Source organism: Falco punctatus (genome assembly GCF_963210335.1).
Source record: "Falco punctatus genome assembly, chromosome: 4".
NCBI lineage: Eukaryota > Metazoa > Chordata > Aves > Falconiformes > Falconidae > Falco > Falco punctatus.
In genome coordinates, this window is record NC_137583.1 from 105684783 (window position 1) to 105709075 (window position 24293).

The following is a 24293-nucleotide window of genomic DNA, read 5'->3' on the forward strand; positions in this document are numbered from 1 at the left end:
AAGGCCAGGATGTGCTCCAGGCACTGGAGCACAGATCCCCCCTGAAGCCCCTGGTGAAGACCACGGTGAGGCAGGCTGTCCCCCTGCAGCCCATGGAGCTCCATGGTGGAGCAGGTACCCACCTGCAGCCCATGGAGGAGCCCACGCTGGGGCAGGGGGATACACCCAAAGGAGGCCGGGACCCTGTGGGAAGCCCTCGCTGGAGCAGGGTCCTGGCAGGCCCTGTGTCCCCATGGGGAGAGGAGCCCAGGCTGGGGCAGGTTTGCTGGCAGGGACCGTGACCCTGCGGGGACCCACGCTGGAGCTGCCTGTGCCTGAGGGGCTGCACCCTGTGGAAGGGACCCACGCTGGAGCAGTTTGTGAAGAACTGCAGCCCATGGGAATGACTTATGTTGGAGCAGTTCGTGGAGGACTGTCTCCATGGGAGGGACCCCAGGCTGGAGCAGGGCAGGGTGTGAGGAGCCTCCCCTGAGGGGGAAGGAGCGGCAGGGACAGCCTGTGATGGACTGACCCCAGCCCCCTTCCCCGTCCCCTGCACTGCTCGGGGAGAGGAGGGAGAGAAACTGGAGAGTGGGGTTGAGCCCAGGAAAATGAGGAGGCTGAAGGGAAGGGGTTTTATTTCCCATTATCCTTCTCTGATTTGATTTGGAATAATTAAACTGATTTCCCCAAGTCGAGTTTGTTCCACCCATGATGGTAACTGGTGAGTGATCTCTCCCTGCCCTTAATGCACAAGCCTTCAATAATATTTTCTCTCCCCTGTCCAGCTGAGGAGGGAGAGTGAAAGAGTGGCTTTGGTGGGCACCTTGTGTGCAGCCAGGGTCAAGCCACCACAGAGGGTAAGTCAAGTCCCTTTCATCATGTCTTGAATTGTCGTTTTTTTCTGCAGTCATCAAAGCTACAGTCAATGCACAGCATGTCCAGCACGGTATCCCTAATACACAGCTCAGGGAAAAGCAATGGCAGATGTAAGGAGAAGTTAACTGGGACAAGAAATAAATGTTTGTATCTAGGAAGGAAGTGTAGTAAATCCTATGTCTCTTCCCTCCTGAGCAAAGAAGGTAAAGTAACTGTTACAGGTTCTGTCTTTGGAAGTTTTTAATGCGGCATGTCTGGTTCATCTCATTTTAAAGTGATCAAATGGATGGAGCTGCACCTGGTAGGGAGACTTTCCTCCAGGCTTGATAAATCCATCCCCAAACTAACTCTTGCAGCTTGATGGGAAGCATGCTGCAGTTCCTGAGAGACTTTCACACTTGGCTGCAGGCTCCCGTGGGTTTGCCTGCCCTCAGCACTCCGCTTCTTGGGAAACAGTGGACCCAGTTAATGTTTCTTGTATTTGTCAGCTGAGCAGCATTCATTTTTCACACTAACCAAGGGGATTTTTAGGTTAAAAAAAAGTATATACTGTGAATCAGGCAAAGCAGAAGTTTGGTCTTGATTGCCAAACTTGGAAAAAAGCTGTAATTTGAGGAAGTAAATAATCAGTGTAGCTTCAGGGTTGAGCAGAGGTGACATACTTCCCTTTGCATTGCTTGGGCTTGTTGAGGTAGATCTTGCCATTAGGCTAGGGTGGGCAATTTGGCTGGTAGATGCCCCTTTGGGGGATGCTGGATTTCACAGTGGGAGCCTGAAGCCAGTTTTGTAAGGGAGATGTTTGCCTTGTCCCAGGCTGCTCAGAGCAGTATAGTGAGAATTTGCTATCAGTTTATCAGGAATAAGAGTCTCCCTGCCCTCACCTTTTTGGCACTTGTAACCTGTCTCGTGCTGCTTATCAGAGGATGTCTGGCTCTTCCCTTTTACTGACTTCTCTCAGATTATTACTGTGCCTCATTAGTACATTTCTCTGGCTTCAGTGGCTTCCCCGTTGTTAGATTTCCAAGACTACTATCAGTCTTCTACAGTAAAAGCATGATTGTACAACTGTTCTTTTAATTTTACAGTCTCTGTCATGTCCTTAGCTTTTCATAGAAATCATGCAGGATATGAATAATCCAGGTAGGAAACCTGACATTAACTGTAAGTTTTAACTCTGTAGGTTTTGTTCGCTGCATACCTGTATACATCCATATGAAACACTGATATTTCTAACCTAAGGGGCCAGTTTCTGATGCCATTACTCACTTTGCCTTGTGTCTTTTGATCGTGAGGGCTGACACACAGTAGGTCTGTTCACATAGTTCAAATCTGAGTAACAGGGCAGGACTTAATTTTAAATAACGTCTATGTAGATGTGAGAAAAGCATCAGCTTGCAGTTTTCTGAAGTGATAATATCTAAAAGCAACTCGTCCTGAATGTCTGGAATGCAGCAGTTTCAAGGGTATCCCAAGCAGTTATGGCAACAATTTCCTATACCTGGTGTCTGAGGATCAAAATATCTGAGTTAGTATTTTTCTTCAAGCTGACTCTTTCACATAGGTAGACTCCTTTAGCAATTAATTTGTTATGAATATACTCTCGGTTCACAGGTGAAGCAGCCGGTCTAGTGAAGGACAGATTGTGATCCGTGTCTGCTTTATTTTTTTATTTCTTAGAGGTGTATTAAAACCATTCCTGATGTTCTTGAAGCATTGAGGTACTTTGTTTTGCTACATGCCAGGTAGCTTGGAAAGGTAGAATTCAAGAAAGAAGTTTGCCCACATGCTGGAGATCATATTTTTTAGTTGAATCGAATGAACATTTGGCTCATAACCCATGTCTATTTAAAAAAAAGAACTTCTCCCCCCCCCCCCTTTTAAAAAGTAGTAAGTGCAAAACTCAGTTAAAAGTTTTGCTGGTTGTAGATTCATGTGTAGTAGTACATGGAGTTTAATTTGTGTTTTAGAGTTGCTTTTAGCTTTAATTTTTAAAATATAACTGAGTAAACAAAACTTCATCTGGAAAAAAAGACAAATGAGACTATTTTCTGATAATGAAAGTCAGCAAAGCATAGCCTGATTCCTTGTGATAGGGATAAATCTATTTGCACTAATGTGCTTAAAAAGCAACTACTAGTTTTTAATGAATGTAAAAGATTTACTTTTTTAGCAGAGCTGCTAAAATAATAATCATACATAAAGGGTACTTCACACAAGCTCAGGAAATTATATTCGGAGATTTAGCTAGGGAATTTGGTTCTGGTTTGAAAGATAACATTCATTTATATATACAAAAAAATTGTTTTGTTCATTAGCATACTTTTATTCTGCAGACACTGAAAGCTTTAATGCCCCCCAAATTACTTAGATGTAACTTAGTTTTATGAGTTACCAAGAACTAAAGTATAAATAGCCTTATTATTCTGTTGCAGCTAGTGCAGTACTGTTCTAGAACACCACTATGGCACAATAGGAGGCATTTTAAAAGGTGGGTGGGTTTGCTTTTTTCCCCTCCACTAGTGTAGCAGATTAGCTTGATTCTGAGATAATATATGGACTGAAAGTGGATGTATGATTTTAAGACATCTGGTGAAGTGCAGACTTTCAACATTAAAGCATTAAAATGTCTCTAATGGACAGGCACTATCTCTTTTGAAGTGAGACTTCTGATTCATAATCTAATGCAGTACCAATGGAAGATTAGTCAAGTCATTTTAATGAATAAGAAAACTGGTTGGATAAAAGTGTGCTGGAGATGGTTTTCATTTGCTCACCATCTATAAATAGATGTGCATATATACAGATATAAAAGTGTAGTGCCATTTGTGATAGAAGCCAGTAGAGTTGCAGTTATGAAAAACTGGAATAAGGAAGCAGACATTTGGGCTTTTAATTTTTAAAAACTCAGCTGGTTGTCACAAACAGGTATCAATAGTAAGAGTCATGTGGCTACAAGAATTGTACTTTGGGAATTTCTCATAAATTGCAGTTAATGTCTCCATGTTCTCCAAACAAAGTCATGACATGGTGTATAGAAACTAATATCAGACAGCACAGACAAATATCAATACATCATCATTGATTATTAATGACTCCACAAGGCTGAATTATGCACTAAGAAATCTGCTTTGTTTTAGCTCTGCACTTCTGTTGCTTGAAATCTTACATTAATCACTGTGAGCCTATTAGGTATAAAGCAGAGACTGCAGAAACTGTTGAAAATAATTGCCATTCTCTGGAAAATTGATTGAAGTGAATTTAGTGGCAGCTTTAGAGTTGAGAAGTATGTGCTTTAAGTGATACTTCTTTCTTTACTTAAAATGTAATTAAAAAACAAACAAACAAAATAAACCAACAACAACCACAAAACCCCAACAGCCTGGTACCAGAAAAATATAGTTTAAATTGCTGCTAGCTGTTAATACCCAAACTGTACTAAGTGGTAATATTCTTACATCGGATTGATAAACACACATACAAAAAATACAGATTGCCAGCTAAATTAGTCTGGGAATCCTGGTAAATCCTTAGTATGGTCTATAATGTCTGCTAGGGGCAAGAATGTATTCTGTTAAGACTTGCCTACAATCTATATTTTCAGTCTATACATGTCAGTCAAATTGTTTCGGGAAGGGCTTTAGCTTCTCGGATACAGAAAATGGCTGTGAAAATGTCCTTCAAATCCATGTCCCCAAATGTAACTTTCAGCGGGGTAAAAGGTGAAGCTTCCTAGGTTAAGGCTTTAAAGCTGGCTGGGGCTTTCACAGTGACCCTAGACTGCAAGTGTGGTTAAAAGTGTGTTTGATCTAATTATTCTTTTTCCTCATTTTTTATTTCTACTCTTTCCTTCTAAAGAAAGAGCATGTTTAAAACTAATGGTGGTTGTATATAGCAGCAACAGACGAGTTGCCAGAAATTTTTGTGGGTTGTAATGCAGCAGCCCCTTTGGATTATATCCTTCAATCGTTATCACGTGGTTAAGACACATTCCTAAGGCTGCTTGAAAATGGTTTGCATAGTCTGGCTTAGTGACATTGCACAGGAATACAAAGGTGACTTGTAAATTCAAGATGGGTTAAAGATGGCTTAGACTTACAAACTGTGTTTGTATTGAGTTGTTGCATGGTTTTATGAATAGAAGTAAGAGCATTACACATAAAGCTAATGAACTCTTAATGTGCAGTCATGTAGCCAGAATACAAGTGATTATATACTTGCATGATAAATTCCAGCATAGGGGAAAATTATTTCTTTTCATAGCCACATATTTTACCCCAGTAACATGTTCTGTCTGAAGAATATACATTAAATCTTGTTTAGGAATGTACGAGGTTATGTGTAAGAGGCATCAGATGAATCTGTCAGAGCTCCCTGTTGATGGGGTATGGCAACCAATGGCTTGGCAGCTCTCTACTCACAAACTTCCCTGCAATCAATATTGTATTAATCATTCAGTTTCTGCCAATTTAAAATGGATATTCTTCCAGGGACTGCATCCAGCAGAGTGAAATGTGATGTAGCATCAGCATTATTGTTGTGTTGGGAATGCGAAGTAAACGCAGGAAATTTTAAATTGGCCTCTTAAAGCAAGTGTGGCATTTGTCTATGTGTGTGAAATTTATGCACAGTGAACTAAACATATAGGAATATTTTGTGAGACACTTTTCCTCAGGCAGCAGACTAAAAGCCTGAAAAAACCCCGTACGAATAGCAGCAAATGGCCAGTGCAATCCTGTCTGGATCCTACCAAAAAGCTTGCAATAGGAGGCAGGCATCACAGGAAAGAGGCTGTTCGGCGTTCCTTGCTTGTCCTCATGCATTTGGTTTGTGGGCGTTTGGAATTTTTTCACATGAACGCAAAACAAAAATTCATATAAATGAAATAGTTGAAGGAGCATTGATTACTGACCTGAAAGGGGAGGGGAAATGAGAGTGCACTTTTCCAGGATGATTCATGCTAACAGAGCATAATTTGGGAACTGAAGTTCATTGCTTTGCAATGTATTATAAGAGAAATTATTTTATCATAGGAATAGAGGAGAGCCTTTTGGATGACAAATGTTTTCTTGTGCATGACCTCCTCCCACATCCTTTTCTTCAAAGTTTAAAAGGCAAGAAGGTGCCAGTAGAGGTAGTAATTATTATAAATCTGGTCTTTGGAGGCTCTCTCATATGTGATTGTATTTAATAAATCATTGCCTTCTCTGCCTCTTGTAAAAGAATGTTAAAAGTGTTTCCTATGGGTTTTTTGTTGATTTTTGGTTGGTTTTTTTTTTTCTTTTCCCCCCTTTGATTGTATTGCAAGGCAGAGCTGTGGATTGCTCTGCTGGCTCCCCGTTTTCTGGATAAGAGCAATAGGCTTAAGAACATTAATTCCACTCTACGGCCATGTGTAAACAGATATGCCTTTTAGTTGCTGATTTACTATTTGCTTGTGAGTACACTATGTTTGGACCCATATTGCACAGCTTATCACTGTAAACTTTTCTATATCTTTTGCACAAGTGACTTGCTCGTGCTAACGGCAATTTTGTAGCTACTTGATATGTGTACTGCTGCATCAAGCTCAAGTTAATCAACTCTGTGTTTGCAGAGAATTAGGGTAAAAGCTGTCTATGTGAGCCTTCCTGACTTCTCTGAGCAGTTACTTCTGAGAACTTTTTGACTACAGGATATGGTCCATTCTGTTCTTTGTTATATACTTTTCTTTTTCTTTTGTCTTTTTATACCGTGCTCTTGGAGAGCGCTTGTAAGGTAAAGGCAGAGATCACACAGTAGCATGGGTTTAGCTGTTCTGGAAATTTAAAATGTCATCAGTTTCCATCTTCACCATTGGGAGCACCACATAAATGTATAATGAACTGCTGGTTTTTAGAAAGCTTATGGATCTAGTGACAGAGAAGATGAATAATCTTTGCATTTTTAGTTCCCCTTTTGATAGAATGTGGCAAAAATGTTGGTCCACAGAGATAGCTAGAGGGGGTAGAAAAAAAAATCCACCCGCAGTTGGGTTAATCTGTGCATGTGAGCAATCTTAAGTGAAGGGCTTGCTTGCGTAAGTTTGGCTTGAAGGCTGATTTTCATGCGCTGGTCCAATATTCCCAGGAGGGGCAAGTGGATTTGTAAGGAAATTTAGGCTTCTACATTTCGGAATCACACCCAACCTAATTGCTTAATTTTTTTATTTAACATAGGAGGCAGAACAAAATGAAACTAGACATTTCCAAGGAATGATTCGTCATACCTAGTTTAGACTTCACTGTAGGCTGAGCTGATGGAGGTGTAAGAGTGCCTGTCTCTATTGGTGATAAGGGAAATCTAGAGAGCTAGTTCAGATGCAGGCAGTGTGAACACCTCAGGCTGGACATTGGTATTCTAATGTACTCTCTGGAGTTTGTGAACCTGCAGATGTAGACTTTCCTATGTTCACACGTAAGACAAAAGAAATTATTACATTGCTTTGAAAGCAAGCTAGATGCACTCTTGACTGTGTCTATCCATTTTGTGGACTACTGTTTTATAGGTAACATCGAATAACAAAATGGATATTACTGTATGAGGTGTTTGCTCCAAGTCTTGCTTTTTTTTTTTTTTTTCCTCTGGAGGACTTCCTTTCAGTTCAAAGAAATTTGTCAGAAGCTTATTTTTTCATACTCTCCTTGGAGCTAATGTAGTCCATGTGTCAGCCTGAGTCACCACTGTGATGGTGAGTTGTAGTAACCGAGTTGGGATGATTCAACAGAGGCAGCAAATGTTCTTCACTGGGTTTTGCTTCTGATCCAGATTTATAAAGAATATTTTGCTGAAGTTATACGAACCACACTTATAGGGAGTCTGCTCACAGCTGAAAATCTGTAACTCTGTGCCATGACTAGTTTCCAAATATTCAATAGAAACACGTAACTTAGATGTTACATGTCATTTTATGTTTGCCATTAGATCCCTCTCTGTACAGGCTACAAGTAAGGAACAAGGCCAATGCTGCCAAAGAATTTTATGGTTATTTAGATGGAAACTATCTAGGTGCAAAGAGAGTTGCTCAAGTGATATAAGCCACCTGCACATTTTTTGTGCCTGTTAACAAAAATTAAGTCATCAAGCTCCTGAAAAAAGTAGGAGCTAGAGTCTTTCATGCCTTCACGTGCACTTAAGTGTTATGTTCTCTTAAAATTATATACCCCTGCTTATTGTTGGGAGCACTTGTAGGCAGACAATTGCCCAAAAAGTAAGGCTGTGGCATATTTCTTTATAGCATATTCTGTCAGCAAGCCATTAAATTCTTCTTTTTCAAATAACATCTATTCCACGTGATTACTCTATTGCATATCTTCTGTAAGATGACCTCATACAGTAAAGAAAACATTGACATCATCTAGGTTTTAATATAACATATAAAAACAAAGCTTAAAAAACCCCTAATAAACAAAAATAATCCAAGCCAAAAATCCAATTTATTTTCATATCTTGAAACTGTTTTGCAGTACTTCTTTTTTTTTTTTTAATACTGTGGAAACCAAAGACTGTTAAGAGATCCAGTTTTCCTTTAAATTGGTTGAAACCTGTGGAAGCGAGGATTTTCTTTTAAATTACCAAACACTTCATGAAAGACCCTCAAATCCCAAAAGCATATAGAATACTTGAATGTCAGTATTTGCTATGAGATCTGTTTATAAACATACTGCTATGTTTGCTCATCTGTATACTCCACATCTGAGAGAGCTTCCAAAACAGTCTGGCCTATACTTTAACTGTTGGAAATGTAGTGGAAACAAAAATTGTGTAAAAAGTGCCCATTTTGGCCAACCCTATATCCCTTTTTGGACACATTTGTGCCAGAGCAGATGTGGTGTGCAGCTGCACACTATTTACTGCATGGAAACATCCAGCTGATCAAAATTTCCACACTGTGACTGCAATAATCCTTCATTTCTGTTGCTTATCTGAGATTCACCCTACCAGTGAATCAGATCGGTGATGTAGCATGGGTATTGAAAGGGAGACTTATTATCTGTGGAAAAATAGTTAAGGTATTAGCAGGATGCTATTACTTGCAATAATATACTTTTGAGCCAGACCTTAATAAGCGGTGTGTTATTAAGCAAAAACATTGCCATGAAAAGTCTTCCTTAGACTTGCTGGATGTTTATAGAATGGTTGGCCACGGATACTGCATGCTGGAAACGCTGTCTTACTTGCTAACATCAACTGTGAAGTGAGATTTTTCACATACTGGTCTGTCTTCCTGAAGTTTAAGAATTAGAAAGGATGTGAAAATCTGCATGCCTGTTGTTAGCTATATATATATGTATTACTACATAAATGATGAAAATCTGTGTCATATTTTCTTGCAATCCTCCTAATCAGAATTGGTCTTTTGTGCATTTCAAGAGCTTCATTCAGGTGCAGGTGGAAGGCAAACTTGGCTTGACTGACTACATGTAAAGTGCTTCCACATTTAGATGTGTTCTGTGAAATAAATATGAAAGAAAAAAAAAATCCTTTGATTGTGTCTGAAAATGCAGTTTGCACTGCCATGAGTGTGAGAGAGAAGGGAGAATGACAGAAGAGGGGAGGATTTGGGAGAGTGAGAAATCATCAGTTGAGGGGAAAAGAGAGCTCCAGAAAATACTTAAGAAAAACCTATGAAACAAACAAAAAACCCCACAAGAACAAAACACTCTGAATGAGTCAAATTAGGTAGTAAATGAGTCATGATATACACAGATAGCATCCCATGTAACTGTATTTCTATTGTGAAAAATTGCAACTAAGGTAATATTGCTGGTGTATGCTAAAATGCTGTGTCCAGAGGGAAAAAAATGCATAGGGGTGCCTTTCCCCATTTTATAATTGCTATAAAACAAAATATTGATACTCTCTAAAACCTGTTTATTTTTTTCTTAAATGCCATATAAGAATATGCTCTGGTCAAGGGTTTATGGAAAATAAATACAACACGCTATATTGAAGCTATATTGAAAATGGATTCCTGAGAAAGATCAATAAATATTGTATGTAGCAGAATGAAGTTATCAAAATGCAAATATTTTAAACATAACAGAATTTAACAATTGCCAAGATAAGCTATTCCCTCAAAGCATGCTGAAGACATTTTCTAGTTTACATTATGTAATTAAATTCAAGCCTGAAGAATTCAAAATCATCCTAAAGATGTTATTGGCAATGTGATTTAATGTTGGTGATAATGATGAAAATGTAGCATGAAGGCCACAAGAGTATTATAAAATTACGTCTGAAAGCTGACAACAATTGTTTGCAAGTATTTTTTTGAAAACTACTCAATAGTGACATAATGAACAAAAGCCCTTTTCCATTATTAGCAGCACAACCTCCTCCTGACACAATTTGGGTCAAGTTCACCCCAATGTGACTTCCATAGTCTCACTGAAGCTATACCAGGAGAAAATGACCCTTTTTTTATCTTGGGGGGGACCCCAAACAAACAAACGAATAAAAGCCAGCTCCAAACACAAACATGTAAGTAAACACAGTGTAAGGAAAATGTGTCATTGCTTTTGTACAACATAGTAAAATGTTTTATGTTCTTTCAGTTATATGAGAGATGAGTACAGGTTTTATCTTCACTGCTTTCTCACAGCTGGTTTTATTGTTTATATGTAGGGGAACAGTGTGAGCTGAATGCTGCCCTAGAGTCAAGAGCTCCAGGGGTTCAGCCTTTTTTTTTCTGACTAACTAATCTCGTGAATTGTGTTGTTAAATCCACATTGCATCTGCAAAACAAGGATATACTGTTTCCCGCCTCGTAAGATCAGCTAGCTGAAAATGCAGCAACTCTTGCAAAAATATTATATCACAAATGTTGATGTCCTTTGATCTTTCTGTATTACCGGTGCCTCAAGCCTGGTAAATTAGGACTTCATCAGTCAGGGCACAGAAAGCTTAGTTCTGTGAAGCTTATCTTGGCACTGGTGGGGGGACATCTCAAAAGGTGCCAGTGTTTCGCTGTTGATGAGCGAGCATCATTTAGCTTGCTGAGTTGAAAGGGTCTTTAACTAGGATTAAAAAGGGAGAGAACTATTTGGATAGCACTGCTTCCTACTAGAGCAGCTTTACAGTCAAACTGCCCCTCTTGAAAGGATTTATTTGTGTGACCCCCGGTTGACAGTGATGTGGTATTTATAGTATTTAGCCAGTCATCAGAAATGAGTAATTATGCCCCCCTTGGAATATACATGCTTTGATGACTCATGTAATATGCTCTCATTATCTCACAATTTGGTATCTCTGATACATTTAGAAATGTGCATATATGTATAGTGGTGGTACTTAACATCTGCCTTTCTTAAAGTTCCATAAATTAAACAGTTTGTAATTTTTTGCTAAAAACTGTTTCACCCCCCTGCAGTGTTCCCTTTCAAAGGAATAGGTGTTTCTTGTTCAGTCAGTCAGTCTTGCATTTGTCATTTTACAAAATTTTCCAGCAGGCTTGAATGCAAGTAAGTCAAGGAAAAAAGATCAAAGGCTAATCCATTAGCAGCCTCTCAGATCTGACCTTCCCTTAGAAAATATTCTATGAAAAGTTTAAAATTACTCTTTACAAAAGGGCAAAAGACTGTAGCAGAAAAATGATGATATATGTAGCATGTGCAACAGCAGAACCAAACCACTAGTTAATCTGCTTCTTAACTGGAAAATCATATTAAGTAGTCACATAATATGTAAAGAACAATCTCTTCTTGTAAGTTTGCTGTTTGTATGTAGCTAGGTAGTACTCTGTGTAACTTTCTTCTAAAGAAACCCTGGAAGTACTCTTCTCAAAACACTGCGTGAAAGCCTCTAAACTGTGGTGTTCTGTGATTACTGTTGCTTTAAACTTAGCAGAAAATTAAAGAGATTCAGATCTTTAAATTTAAAATTATATAACTTCAATGAAAATGCAATGAATAAATATTTATCTATATTCTTTTAAAGTAACAATGTATTTTGTCTCCCTCCACTGAGCCCAGACTGGCACCTAAGAGTAACTCATGGGCCCCACTTTATTATTTATCCAAAAAATGGCTATTAGTAGCAATGTATCCAACAGTTTTATGATTAAGTTTCTGAGTCAGGAACTGCATTTAAGTGTGCTTGCATTTTTATCCCAGTAAAAAAAAAAAAAAAAAAAACCAAAAAACACAACAAAGGTTACCTGGATGTTTGGGACAGTTTTAATTACTTGTTTGTCTTGATTCAGATGAAGGTGTTTACCTTCAGTCTTACCTATCCTTGGTGACCTACTGACACAAGTGAGCTATCCTTAAAGATCTTCTTTTATTGTTTCTTAGTGGAGTCTTTCTTTGTAGATCTAAACATTCATAGCATCAGACAGAAGTTGATAATATCACAAGCTTATTAAAGCACTCACCAGCTGTCTAAGAGACAGTAGTCCAAATTCCTGTAATGAATGGATGAGGACAGGTGATGGGAGGTAAAGCATGTGCTATGGAACCGTGGATATTAATCCTTGCATAAGGGGCACAAGCCTTGAGTAGCCCGCAATACTGCTGGTTAACCTCCAGCTAGGACTAACATGCCCAGCCTTCAGGGGGCTCCAATGGACTTCTACCCAGTGGAAGACCCTCTCCAAGGACCTTGATTAAAACCATGGTTCGTTCTTATGCTTCCCCTATGCATTGGTTGGGATATTCAACAAAGATGGGGGAAAAAAAAGAGGCTTCTAACCTGTCTAGAACAGTTATGAGGCCCAGAAGACTAAGTTAGTCATGACAAATTTTTATGTCCAGCAGCAATGAGCAGGAACCCGCTAGGACTTTATTAAGGATAATTCCTAACACTAATCATACTGTAACCTGCTAAAATGTTGACTATTATAATTTAACTTCTTCCTCATTCTAATCAAATGTCTCTGGGGTACTGAATAGAAAGTAAAAAATAATAAAATAGAGTGCAAATTTTATCAGTCCTAATTTTACAGTTTGGCCTCATATCCAACGATGAAAAAAAAAGATCACCTTGATGAGCAGGAATGAGACAGAAAGAAGGGGAAAGGGGAATTACAATGTGGCTATTTACCATTTATACATAATTATACATCTGAGAAAGCATCTAGCACTGTTATGTTATGCTGCATGCATATGTGTGTATACGTGGCTGAATATAAATATGTGCATATATGAGTGTGTGTACCTGCTTTATGCAACATTGCACTCCTCGTGTATGGTACTTCCTGTATTTTTTTTTAAAGTCATTGATTTTAAGAGATGTAAATGAAGATGAAACATGGCTCGGTGGATTTTAATGTACAGACAGTTAGTCTTGGGAAAAATAATTACTTGATTAAATGCTCTGTGGACAGTGAGCAGGGGAGTGGTAGATAAATGATGAAAAGTGTATCAGTACAAAAAGTATCAACAGCTTATAAAACGTGATAAATTATCTTTAGTGGGATAAAACGGGCGCTGCAGACTTTTGTATGAAATTAATTTACTAAGGCCTCATGTTTCTTGCACTATTTTCCTTGAAACCTTTTCTGTCGGTGATGCAGTTTTCTATTACCCAAAACTAAACTGCCAAATCACTGCAACCCACAGGTGAGCTGGAAGTCTTTCACGTTGTAGTCACCTCCAAGCAGTCAGAACGTAAATGTTCATGAAATGACAATCACTTTTTTTTATGTACTGAGAAAGTAGAGGATCTGCAGATGTAGTGAGTGTAATAATTCTGCATACCGTCGAGCATCTTCATGAAGAAAATCATCTGTTCTGCTGTCTGCAGACCACTTCTCAGTGCTGGGCAGATACACGGACCCCTAAAACTCTACAGCCAACTTCTCCTCCTCTAACACCCCCAAGCTGAGATGGTGTTGGCATGAACGATCCTTCTGTCCAAGATGAATTCATAGACAGTCAGTACACCTGAAACAGTTGTCTCATATCTACAGAGTCCAGAGAGAGATGGCTTGGGGTTTTCAAACCCATCTGAAATTCTTTCAGTTGTTAATGCTTTGTAGAAATATGAAGTTAAGCTGTAATTTACACCTTTATCTGTGGTATACCATTCATCTCTATAGTGCAGAGAAGAAAAAATTCTGTGAAGCGAGGACTTGGTCCAATATTTTCTATCTCTACATCCATATTTAGGCACCTAGAATAACTAGGCTTATTTTTAGAGGTGCTGAGTGGCAAACTTACTAAAAACTAAAGTCACTGAATTATAGAAAAATAACAGCAGTACTGTATTTAGGCTATCTTTTTTCAAAATTATTTATTTCCTAATTATTTTGGGATAAATACAATTGCAAAGTATTTGTATTTAGATGGATTCTGAAAAGTGCGTATTGAAGAGAAAGCTTGGCTTTGGGATACAGTCTTTTCATTCAGCTGTGGGAAACAGAATTACTTATAGGCTGCTATTATGGTAGGGTGTTTTCAAACCTGATAATTAAATTCAGAAGTATGGCAGATCAAAAGGAAACTGTACAGGAATAAGATGTAACAAGAAAGTCAGGAACAGATACAGACAAGTTTTTTGCTGTGGATGTTGTTCTGAATTAGAATGGCAGGAGGCTCTGTCAATAAGATCAAAAGGTGGAAACAGAGATGAAAACTCTCCTTTTACTGTTAATTATTATAAAGCAGGTAGGAAGGTATTTGAACACTATTGGCAGAGTGGTAAGAAGCAGTGACTTCCAGCCCTCCCTCACCCCCCCTTCTGAGAGAAGAGTACTGGAGCATGTGAAATTTAAAAGAAATCGTTTCCAGGTGACTTTAACAGTCTTTTTTTATTTTCACTATTAACACTGAATGGTTATATCATCTAACAGCCAGTTTGTCACATGTTCCTATATTTTTCTTAAAGGTAAACATGAATTAATCCACAGGGATTTTAGTTGAACATGGCTATTGTACGATGCCAGCTTGGTCATTCAAGAGTGATATTTTCCTCTGTACCAGAGATTTTTGAGACAGACATTTTTAATCTTTGGGGGTTTTGCACAGGATGCACTGAGGCACTGTGTGGCCATTTAAGAGCTCAGAAAATTTTCTCAAGCACTGGGGAAGCTAATGTTATCGTTAATTCCTTAGGAGATAATTCAATTGTTCTTGTATAAATTTCATGCTAGTTTCGCTTGCAGGTGTTCTTCATGTTCTGTTCTAAATTGCTGCTTAGTGTTGCTGAGCACAGTGGGTAGTTGCTGTGATGATCCCAGATGGAGCTGAATTTCAATGGGTATAAGTGACCTGCAGAAGCGCCAGATCTTTGAAGAGGTTTGGAAGCCTCAGCTGGGATTCAGCTCTCTTTTCTCAGAGTATGTATAGTTCGGTGTGTATCTATAGGTATCAAGAGTGAATCAAGTGTCTAGGCTCCCCTTTTGATCCATGAAATTCTTTATAGTTAATGGAGCTTGGACAGCTTCTTGGCCAACCAAAGTTGGTGTCTGCTTCCAGATGTGATAACTTTTCTGACTTTGACTGTATCAGTTTGATCTCCGTTGACTGTGACGGGAAATGAGACATCCAGACACCCACATGCACACATAAAAACTTAAGGATCAGTCTCCAAATCAAATCCCACCTACAGTGAGATCTACTGTCGAAAGAGTAAATGTCGCTGACATTTTCACTTCCTGATGACTTGTTTCATTAACTGTGTTGTGAAGCTTGAATGTTTGGAACTGCAAAATGCTTACACATGGACACGTGAACCAAATTCAGCGCTGGTGTGAACAAAATCAGTATAAATTTTTCAAAATTATCTTATAAAAAGTTGAACGCTATGCTGTAGCCTGCATCTTTTTATACCCTCAAGTTAGTGTCTTGTCTGCTGCCATTTTGTCCTCCTCCCCTTTGTGCACGGTAGTTCCTGATAGATTGCAGCTTACTCGCCTTTGATAACATCATGTTGGCCAAAATAATTTTTCCTTGGATATTAAAAAGGAATCCAAACACATAATGTGCATTATCTGTGACATCAGTTAAACTATTAGCCAGTTAGGCAGGAGAAATTTCATTTCTAGTGACTATAAAACAGTTTATCATCTAACCTGTTACATGTTGATACCCCTCTGTGGATTGGTGGAATGAGAGAAGTACCTGCAGAGAGGGATCAATCCTCCTCTCAGATAACAGTTTCCCCTGGGGGATGCGTTGTCCCAGGAGGCACCTGCAGCACTGTCTAGTTCAGTTGAGATGTCTCCTTTCCAGGTAGTCAAAGCTGGACGTGCCTTGAGCTCCTGCTGCTTCTTAGTTCCAAACATGGTGATGGCACCTTGCAGAAGTTTCAGGTGCTGCTGCACAGTATCTCAGCTCTCTGAAGCAGGAGGGAAGTTGCAGGGCCGGGTGGCTGGTGGTGTTTGTGGCCCTTCCTGGCTGTAGGTCTGCACTGCAGCCTTGCTCACATCAATTGACCCAGTATGAAAAACAAGCTGCTCTGCACCCGCTCACGTCGCAACTGCATCTGCTGGCATTTTCCTCTTAGAGTTATATATTGAAATCACAGTTCAGTGCCTTCATAATCACTGGGAAATGTAAAATCGTACTGCATTGCAACTCTGGCTTTTTTTCTTTTCATCTTTGAACAGCTCTATATAGCGTCAAGAAAATGAAGAAGTATTGTTTCATGCCTAAATCTTGAAATTTTTCCATTTAGGGACTTAAGGGTGTGGAAATGGATTTGATTATATTCTATAGGAGCAAACAGAATACAAATGAAATGTTTCACATATTTTGTGCTTCAAGATGGTTTATTTCTGAAAGGAAAATTAGGAGCAGAACTGATTGGGAAGAAAAAAGATAGAAAGGCTTGGGAGGAAAACGGACACTTCTTTAATAATTGTAGGTCACCAGATGACTAAAAAAAAAAAGTCATTTCATGTTCAGAAAATGGAAAACTTTGGCTAAAAGTCTGTTCTGGTTTAGCCACAAAAATAAGGACAGCAAAAGGAAATTAAAAAGCAACTTGGAACGAAATTATGAAAGAGGAAGTAGATACTAATCAATACAAATTAGAAGTAAGAAGTATGGAGAACTTACAGGGAAAGCCAAAAACAGGAAATGAAAAATCAGTAGTTGGCAAGACAAAAAACAATTAAAAGGTTTTAGTGTATTAAGAACAAAAATCCTAATACTATAAGCCACTAGATGGAGATAGTAAGATTGTTATGAGTGATTTGAAAGAGTCGTAAGTGTTAAATAAATATTTTTATTCTGTAGTGTGAAAACTGCGTGATGCTGTCCTCATATCATGAGTGTTCTACTTTCCAAAATGCCTAGAAGAAAGAAAGAAAGATGTCAAGCAGCAGCTACTTGGACTAAAGACTGTTTAAAATTAATAGGCCTGGATAACTTTTGCACACAAGTCCTAAAAGAAAACCCCAAACCATCCCTGTGAAACCGCAGGGGAGGGTTGTACAGGAGCGCCAATGTTTGGCTGGAATTGAAGTGTAACTGATACCTATGCAATGATTGCATTGCTATAATTTCTGAGCAAAATGAAAAGGTCTTTAATTAATATGCAATCAATTTTAGTTATTTTGGTTTAACCGAATATACAGACAAGTAAAACAGGCAGTATGAACAGACCATCTCACTATGTAATGTCTGGTTTTGTTACTTGAGACTTGTCATTTGATAAAGATGATTTTAGAAGTAATAGATGTGCATAGTTTTGACCACTGTTTTCTTTTAAACAGATGCACTATACAGCATAAGGCACGTATGCATCTGATTAAGGAGGAGATAATTGACAGATTCTCTACATACCAAATTTAACGAATTTGTGATGGTACAATCAGAAATGTGAAACGCAAGTCAGACTGATGAACAGATTGCATCCTGTAAATCATAGTGAAAAAAAAAAATCTAGCAGGCAAAAGCTGTATAGAATTTCTCAGTGCAACATCTGGCTTTATAAATTTAAATTTATATGTAATAAATTCTTAAATTGTGAGAATATAATCCCTGTGTTGTGGTTGAGCGATGAATCTCAAAAGGTATATTGCAAAGTTGTCGAGAGTCAGAAGGATGGACTGAATAACTTGTTCACCTTGACAAGGGTAGTGATGGATTGTCTACATGTGATATACCCAAAAATCACACATTAGACAAATTGTACTGAATGCAGTACAGACATAAAATTACAAGGGGAAAAAGGGAGAAGGGAAGGACTATGGATGTTGGAGCCGATGTTGCCGCCGGTGCTAGTTTTCAGTCATTGACTGGAAAAAAAAAAAATTAAATTGTGTGTGTATGAAAATATCTTTGGCATCAACTCAGACAAGCTTCTTGGTCTTGTAATTTGCTTTTAGGACCACCTTTCTCTTTAAAATTATTATCAATATACATAGTCATAGAAGCTTCTGCACCATTTGTGTATTCATTCACATTCATTATCTTAAATCTTGTCACATGCTTAGGAGCAAAAGATGACAGGAATGTGTGTTTAGTAAAACAATAAGCAGCGATAGTGCCCGAAATGTCCGTTTGGTTTTACGTTGGCAGCATTCTGTTTGTTTGTGCAGTAACTATCCATATCCATGGGAAGGAAACTGAGGAAAATACAACCTTTCAATTGTCATGTCATCTACGTTTAAACTGTAAAATACTAGAAGTACTAGCTTTAAGCTTACAGAAACACGGTATTGTTACTATGTATATTTCTGAAGCCTTTTATGTAGAAAATCCCAGCTGTTTAAGAAAGAACAGTGCTGCAAGTACTGTTAGTGAACTGATAAAAGTCTGCATGGCAAAGGTTTGTAGTGGCTCTCAGAATCAAAGGTGAGTCTTTGTTTACCTCTTGAAAATGCTTTTATAGGAGGTTCTGGTTAGCCATTTCCAATAGAGAATGGAGCAGTTGATCAGATAGCAGCTAAACTAATGAAAAGCATCATGGAAGTGACAGGAAGATTAATTAAGTTCCTCCAGTTGTATTCACGTGTGGCAGTACAGAGTTCCTTTGGGTACTGCTGCAGTTAAATGGTATTCATGGTGACAAATACTGCAGAGTTCCAGAAGTGACACTTCTGAGTCAAGGGTACAAAAACCATTTGGTAGTTTTAGCCAGTGGAGAACGTGCAAAACCAAAGATGAGCCTCTGTGGCTGGTTAAAATATACGACTGTAACTTCTTCCTTCCCTTCTTATCCTTTAGTGTAACCTCAAGAGGTTAGCAACAAATCACAAAATCTGCATTACTGTGTAGTATGTCTTAAACTACTCCAGATGGCTTCAAAATAAAAACAAACCAAATTTCTAGTGGATGTATTTAGTATATTTGGTTTGAGGCACAAAAAAATGTGCACTTGGAAACACTTTCAATTACTTTCGGAGTCTTACAAAACTGTGGCTTGTTTGCTGTTTTTTATTTCTGTGCTGTGGTTATTGTAGTATTAATAGGAATTAAATATCTGCAATTCATAAACTTCCAAATTATGTAGAAATTCTAGCCTTACTTTACCTTCGAGGATCTTCTAGTTTTGGGGTGCTTTTGAAAAAATTAGTAGATCAAGTGTGATTTGGATTGCTTCTCCCACTTTATTCTCAGACCTGAACGTTCGCAATACATTTTTATTCTTAATAGCTGTCAGTGTACAGTAGATAACATTTATTTTGGGAAAACTGGAAACCTTTCAAGTGTATGAGAAATTTTAACCTACTACACATGATGCATAAACTTAAAACGTTGTGTCACTAGTACATTTTGTTGCTTACCATTTACATTTCGGCCAGCAGAAGGCCCCTCACTATGCTTCTGCATTTGCAGGAAAAGGTTTGTGGTCAGCCTCGCTAATTGAAATTCATCAAAGCCAACTGGTGAGAGTCTGGGTATAAATCTAATATTAGGTGCCTCCTGGGAGAGTTCAAGAGTGGAAGAGAGTTTTCCAGGAATCCTAGGGAATTAACTGGGTGCATTAATATTAAATATTAATTGGTCTCGGCAACAGACATGCCTGCGAGTGGTTTTAATACTTACCATGGAGGCATTGTGTAAATCGGTGGATAGATAAAAATCAAAAGAAAGCACGGATAGCTCGGCTTGCTTGCGAAGTGGCCTTCTGGCTCTAGACCAAGTCAGGCGTGGAGTTAACCTGTAGCTTTCCAGCTCTGGCAAAATGCAGGGGGTGTGCTGTACCTCTGGGACATGAGTACTCTTCAGCTTGTTTTTTGTTTATTCTGAGGAGGTGACGTCTTGTGGGGTAGTCTGCGTTTTGAAAATCTGCCCTTCGTGGCAAACCCTTTACCAAAATGGAGCCCTCAGGGTGAGGAAGGGCAGAAGAAATCAAGGTGGAGATGCTATTAGGAAAAAAAGAAGCAGGTTATTGGGAAAGAGGATTTCAGGGAGTAGAAGCTACTTCTATTATTAGAAACAAGGGTGTCGGGTAGTGGTTTCAGCAGAAGGTACTTTTTTTCATGTTATGTTTGTGCTATTGCTGAATCACAAGGGTTTTGGGGTTTTATTTTTATAAGTAAGCCATGCATGAAAATATGATAATTTTGCAGTTGACCTGCATCTGTAGCACAGCTAAATGCTGGTTAGCCTGCATTGGCTTGTTGATGCTTGGGCGTTTGCATGGCGGACTAACACCGTGGGCAAATTTGCTCATTCATTCTGCATGATGCTGCATGCCTACACTGAGTCTACTCAAATCTCCAGACGCATGCAAGTGTTTGCTGCTCCTGACTGCTTCCCCACTTCCCCACTGTTGTGTTCAGCAGAGTCCTCAGTGCTTGAGTTAAAACACCAGCCATTTGGGATTGCAATTACTAAACTAATCCTTGCTTTCACTGACAGTGACAATATCCCATTCTGGGAATAAAATTTGTTCTTTGTCCCTTGCTTGAAACTCTACTTCTTTTTTTGGAGTTTATTAATGTTGCATGTGTGTAAATGAAAGCAGAGTTTGGCGTGTAGTACATGAATTTGGGCTGTGAAAGCTTTCCAGGAGAGACCACCAGTGGTTTTCCCTCCTCCCTTGCATTCGTTCCATAGTTGAAATGCAAAGAAATTAAAGAAAACTTGGTTTAGTTTCTCTTTGGCTACTTGGATTGTACGCTTATTGTAGGAACACAAATAAGGTGCAATAAGGGGGGAGACATTCCTGGTTGTTTTGCATTCTAAAGGGCAAAACAAAATTGGAGGGAACATTCAGAACCAAGTAGTGGAGAATATGTCGGTCTACGTGGCACTGTGCTGTTTGTGCTTCCTTGGGGAGCTGACCTGCCATCAGACTCCACCAAAGTGGTAGCGGCTCTCTAGAAGAGCAGCTCTCTCAAGGAGGGATGTTTAGAGGCAGCATGGTTGCCCGACTGCTGACGGCCCATCTGTACAGCTGTCTGTAGCCGGGCTCTCAGCTGGCCAGCTGACGGCAGGAATCGGTAAAACCTATCAGTGCAGAGGAATGTCAGGATTGGAGGAAGCCTACGTCTCACGGGGTATGACTCCCAGCAGAGTGAGCCCAAGCTTTTCTGTGATACGCTAAACGCAGCCCCACAGGCATATGCTGTGCCTGGGTGCAGGCTGTCCTGAAGGACATCAAGCAGTGCTTCTGCAAAAGCACTTCAGAGCCAGCGAAGGAGCCGAAGGATTTCACAGTGAATTAATTCTCTGAGCTTTTACCCTCAGTGAGGGGAGGAGAGGGAATGCTTGTGCTGCAGAAGGCTCCTAATAGTAGCACATACCTACTGCTCAGAGGATATTAGAGTGGCTCAGCTGAGATATTTTAAACCAGCCTTTGACGGTGGTATTTTCTCCTGTAGCAAGGTGTCCCTCCCTGTACAGTAGAAGCGAATGAGAGCTATAATGATGAAATAGAGGGAAGGAAGGTGCCATGAATGCCCTCTGTTACTTGCTGTCCAAACCCTCCAGTTAAAATATGTGGTTTCTGGACAGCTTTCCACCACTACCCACCCCAGGGGTTTCTAGGTGGTATTTCTTCACCGTGATTTAGGATTTGCTCAATTTATGTTGCTGTCGGTCAGTCTGAACCACACAAGAAATCTTGACCTCCCTCCCTTGTGCACCGTGACCTCAAAGTGTGCTCCTGCACGGTGTGCTTTTTAGTTGTGAAGCAAAGTTGATCTTGGAGTGTGTGTGTACTGCGTGTGTCTCATTTCAGGCATGCCTCTTCCTAGGGCCAGTGAGAATAAGAAAGGGCACTGAGAAAGGCTAGGCATCAGAAATGTAGAGCTGTTGGACTGTCGGTGAGGGACAGACCATGCCCCAGATCTCCCCAGCGGTGTTTAATCTCAGTGACTTTCATACAGGTAGCACGAAGCCTTGTGAGAGCAATGCTGCGGGGGACTCTTGCTGAGAGATACATAGCAGTGATGTACACCAGGGCTCTTAACTCTTCTGCTGCAATTGGAGCATTCCTTGGCTGCTGTGCCAGTGGGGTAATTTTGCCCTAAGTGGTCAGACCTCGTGAAATAGTAGTTACTGTGTGGAGCTTTTACAAGTAAGAAGTGGAGCTTTAAATGAATTATACCTGTCATCCTCTTTCCTGCAGAATGAAAGCATTCATCCCGTTAGATCCTATTATAGTGAAATAAATGCTTCAGCATGCTGTCCGCTATTTTTTTACCTTTATTTAGTTTAAGTGTATTATCAATGATACATGCCAGACTGGCAGCAGGAAACCAAGGTCCTCTATTGATTCACAGAAGAGACATAATACGTGCATAAATGCAGACCGCATCGTCTTCACTGTGCTGCCACGCCGGCGTGTGTCACGTTGGTCCTGAGGCACTACTTATAGATGGTGGAGAGTAGTTCGGTAAATTTCTTTGGTCGTTCTTCCTCTGAAGCTGCTACTAGTTCATATAGCAGCAGGGACTGTATGGAGACCTATTTACAATGAACTTGGGACCACTCCATTTGTCAAAGAATCATAAAATATCTACCAGCTGCTAATGACTTATCAACCTGGTCCGGAAAGGAACCAGAGACCTGGAGGGTGAAAGGTTGTAAACTCCATTACAAATCTTCACTGTCATGTGTCTCCCATCCTCGCGCTTTGTTATTCATGCAAAAAAAAAAAAAAAAAAAAAAAAATCATAGTTTAAAAAATCAGTTCAGCTCTATTGAAATTGAACTACGAGTTTGTCAATTGCTTTATAAAAATAGAAACAGACTGAGCTTTATCCAGCGTTCAGGCTAAAATAATTTATCGAAATGGAACTACTGATTTTTTTTTTTAAAAAAAAAAAAAAAAACAAAAAAAACCAAAAACAAACAAAAAAAAAAAAAACAAAAAAAAAGTCCTGGAGGGACATGATCTTGCAAAGTGCCAAGCACCTTTGTCTTCTGCTGAAGCTGAAGAATCGGGGCACTCAGGGCTTCTCCTGGAGCCTGCCCTTCAAAGAAAAATACGCTAACAATATATGCTTTGTCTTTCCTATCTATTATGTAATCGAGCACGTTATGTCACTAAACACGCTTGCTGCCAAAAAAAAAAAAAAAAAAAAAAAAGAAAAAAATGCATACAATTTCAGAAGGACTTCCCCCCCACCCCCCCCCCAACCCAGAGTTAGGTTAACCAGGCGATCAGAGCATGCTGTTGTGAGCCTGTTAAAGAAAAGCTGTTTGTAGTACTCTTAGTCCTGATGTCACAGGCACAGCAAGGACATCAGAAGGAGGAGTCAGATTACAGTAAGAATGGGCAGTGCAGCATGCAGCCGGAGTAAATGCTAAATCAGACAGGGATTGTATCAGGGATAAGACTGCCTGCAAAGCGCTCATCCTGAGGAGGCACACTGCTCGCTCACGCTTCTTGTGCTGGGAAATTTCCACATAATGTAGAATGAAAAAGCTCTGCTTTACATGTCAGCCCTGTGCGGGAGCTAATGCTGAATACACAGCGGTGGGATCCTGACTGCATGATTAATGAGAAACATAATGTATTTTGGTAAGTGTTAACTGTGATGTAATTCTGCTTCTGCTCACATTATCAATAGGAGCAATTATTATAAATTTCGGATTCAAGAACGTTTCGTGCTGGCATGCACCTAAAACTGACAACTGGGGAATCCTGTCGGCTGTGCAGTTTGAAGGGATTCCATTGTCTGGGAAATTTTCTGTTTGAGTGGGCTACCACGTAGTTTTAGCAGCTTGAAAAATAAGCTAGACGTGATGAACTCATCCTAGGTTTGTTTTAAATGAACTTGTGTTCCATCTGCTGAGAGGGGACGAGAAATGGTTGGGAGGCATGGGAAGTTTTAGCCGAACTTAATGTAATGGACGACCTGCTACTGCACTGTCTGTGGTGGGGAGGCACAGCAAGCCTTAGTATTTCATTCAGCTTTTCGTTTGAAGAATTCAAAGATACAAAGGCGAAACAATGCTTTATTTGCAGTGTGTGTGTTTGCCGAGTACTCTGCATTATGCGGATTGCCAGTGTGGGGCTGGCTTCTAGCACACCACAAAATGCATATTATTTTAAGCCTTTAGAGGTCTCAG

General features: G+C 39.5%; 1 protein-coding gene across 5 annotated transcripts in view; it reads left to right on the plus strand.

The window, feature by feature from the left end:
- The window catches only part of ZNF385D (zinc finger protein 385D), a 472992-nt gene that overhangs the window by 281239 nt on the left and 167460 nt on the right, over positions 1–24293 (plus strand). The window contains exon 1 of one of the 5 annotated variants that reach the window (XM_080385047.1): positions 23360–23742. The exons of the other annotated variants lie outside the window; for them this stretch is intronic. Within the exon in view, the coding sequence (XP_080241173.1) occupies positions 23721–23742 (22 nt within the window). The 5' untranslated portion in view covers positions 23360–23720. Of the gene's footprint in view, positions 1–23359; positions 23743–24293 lie in introns of those variants that run through there. 5 annotated transcript variants of the gene reach the window in all.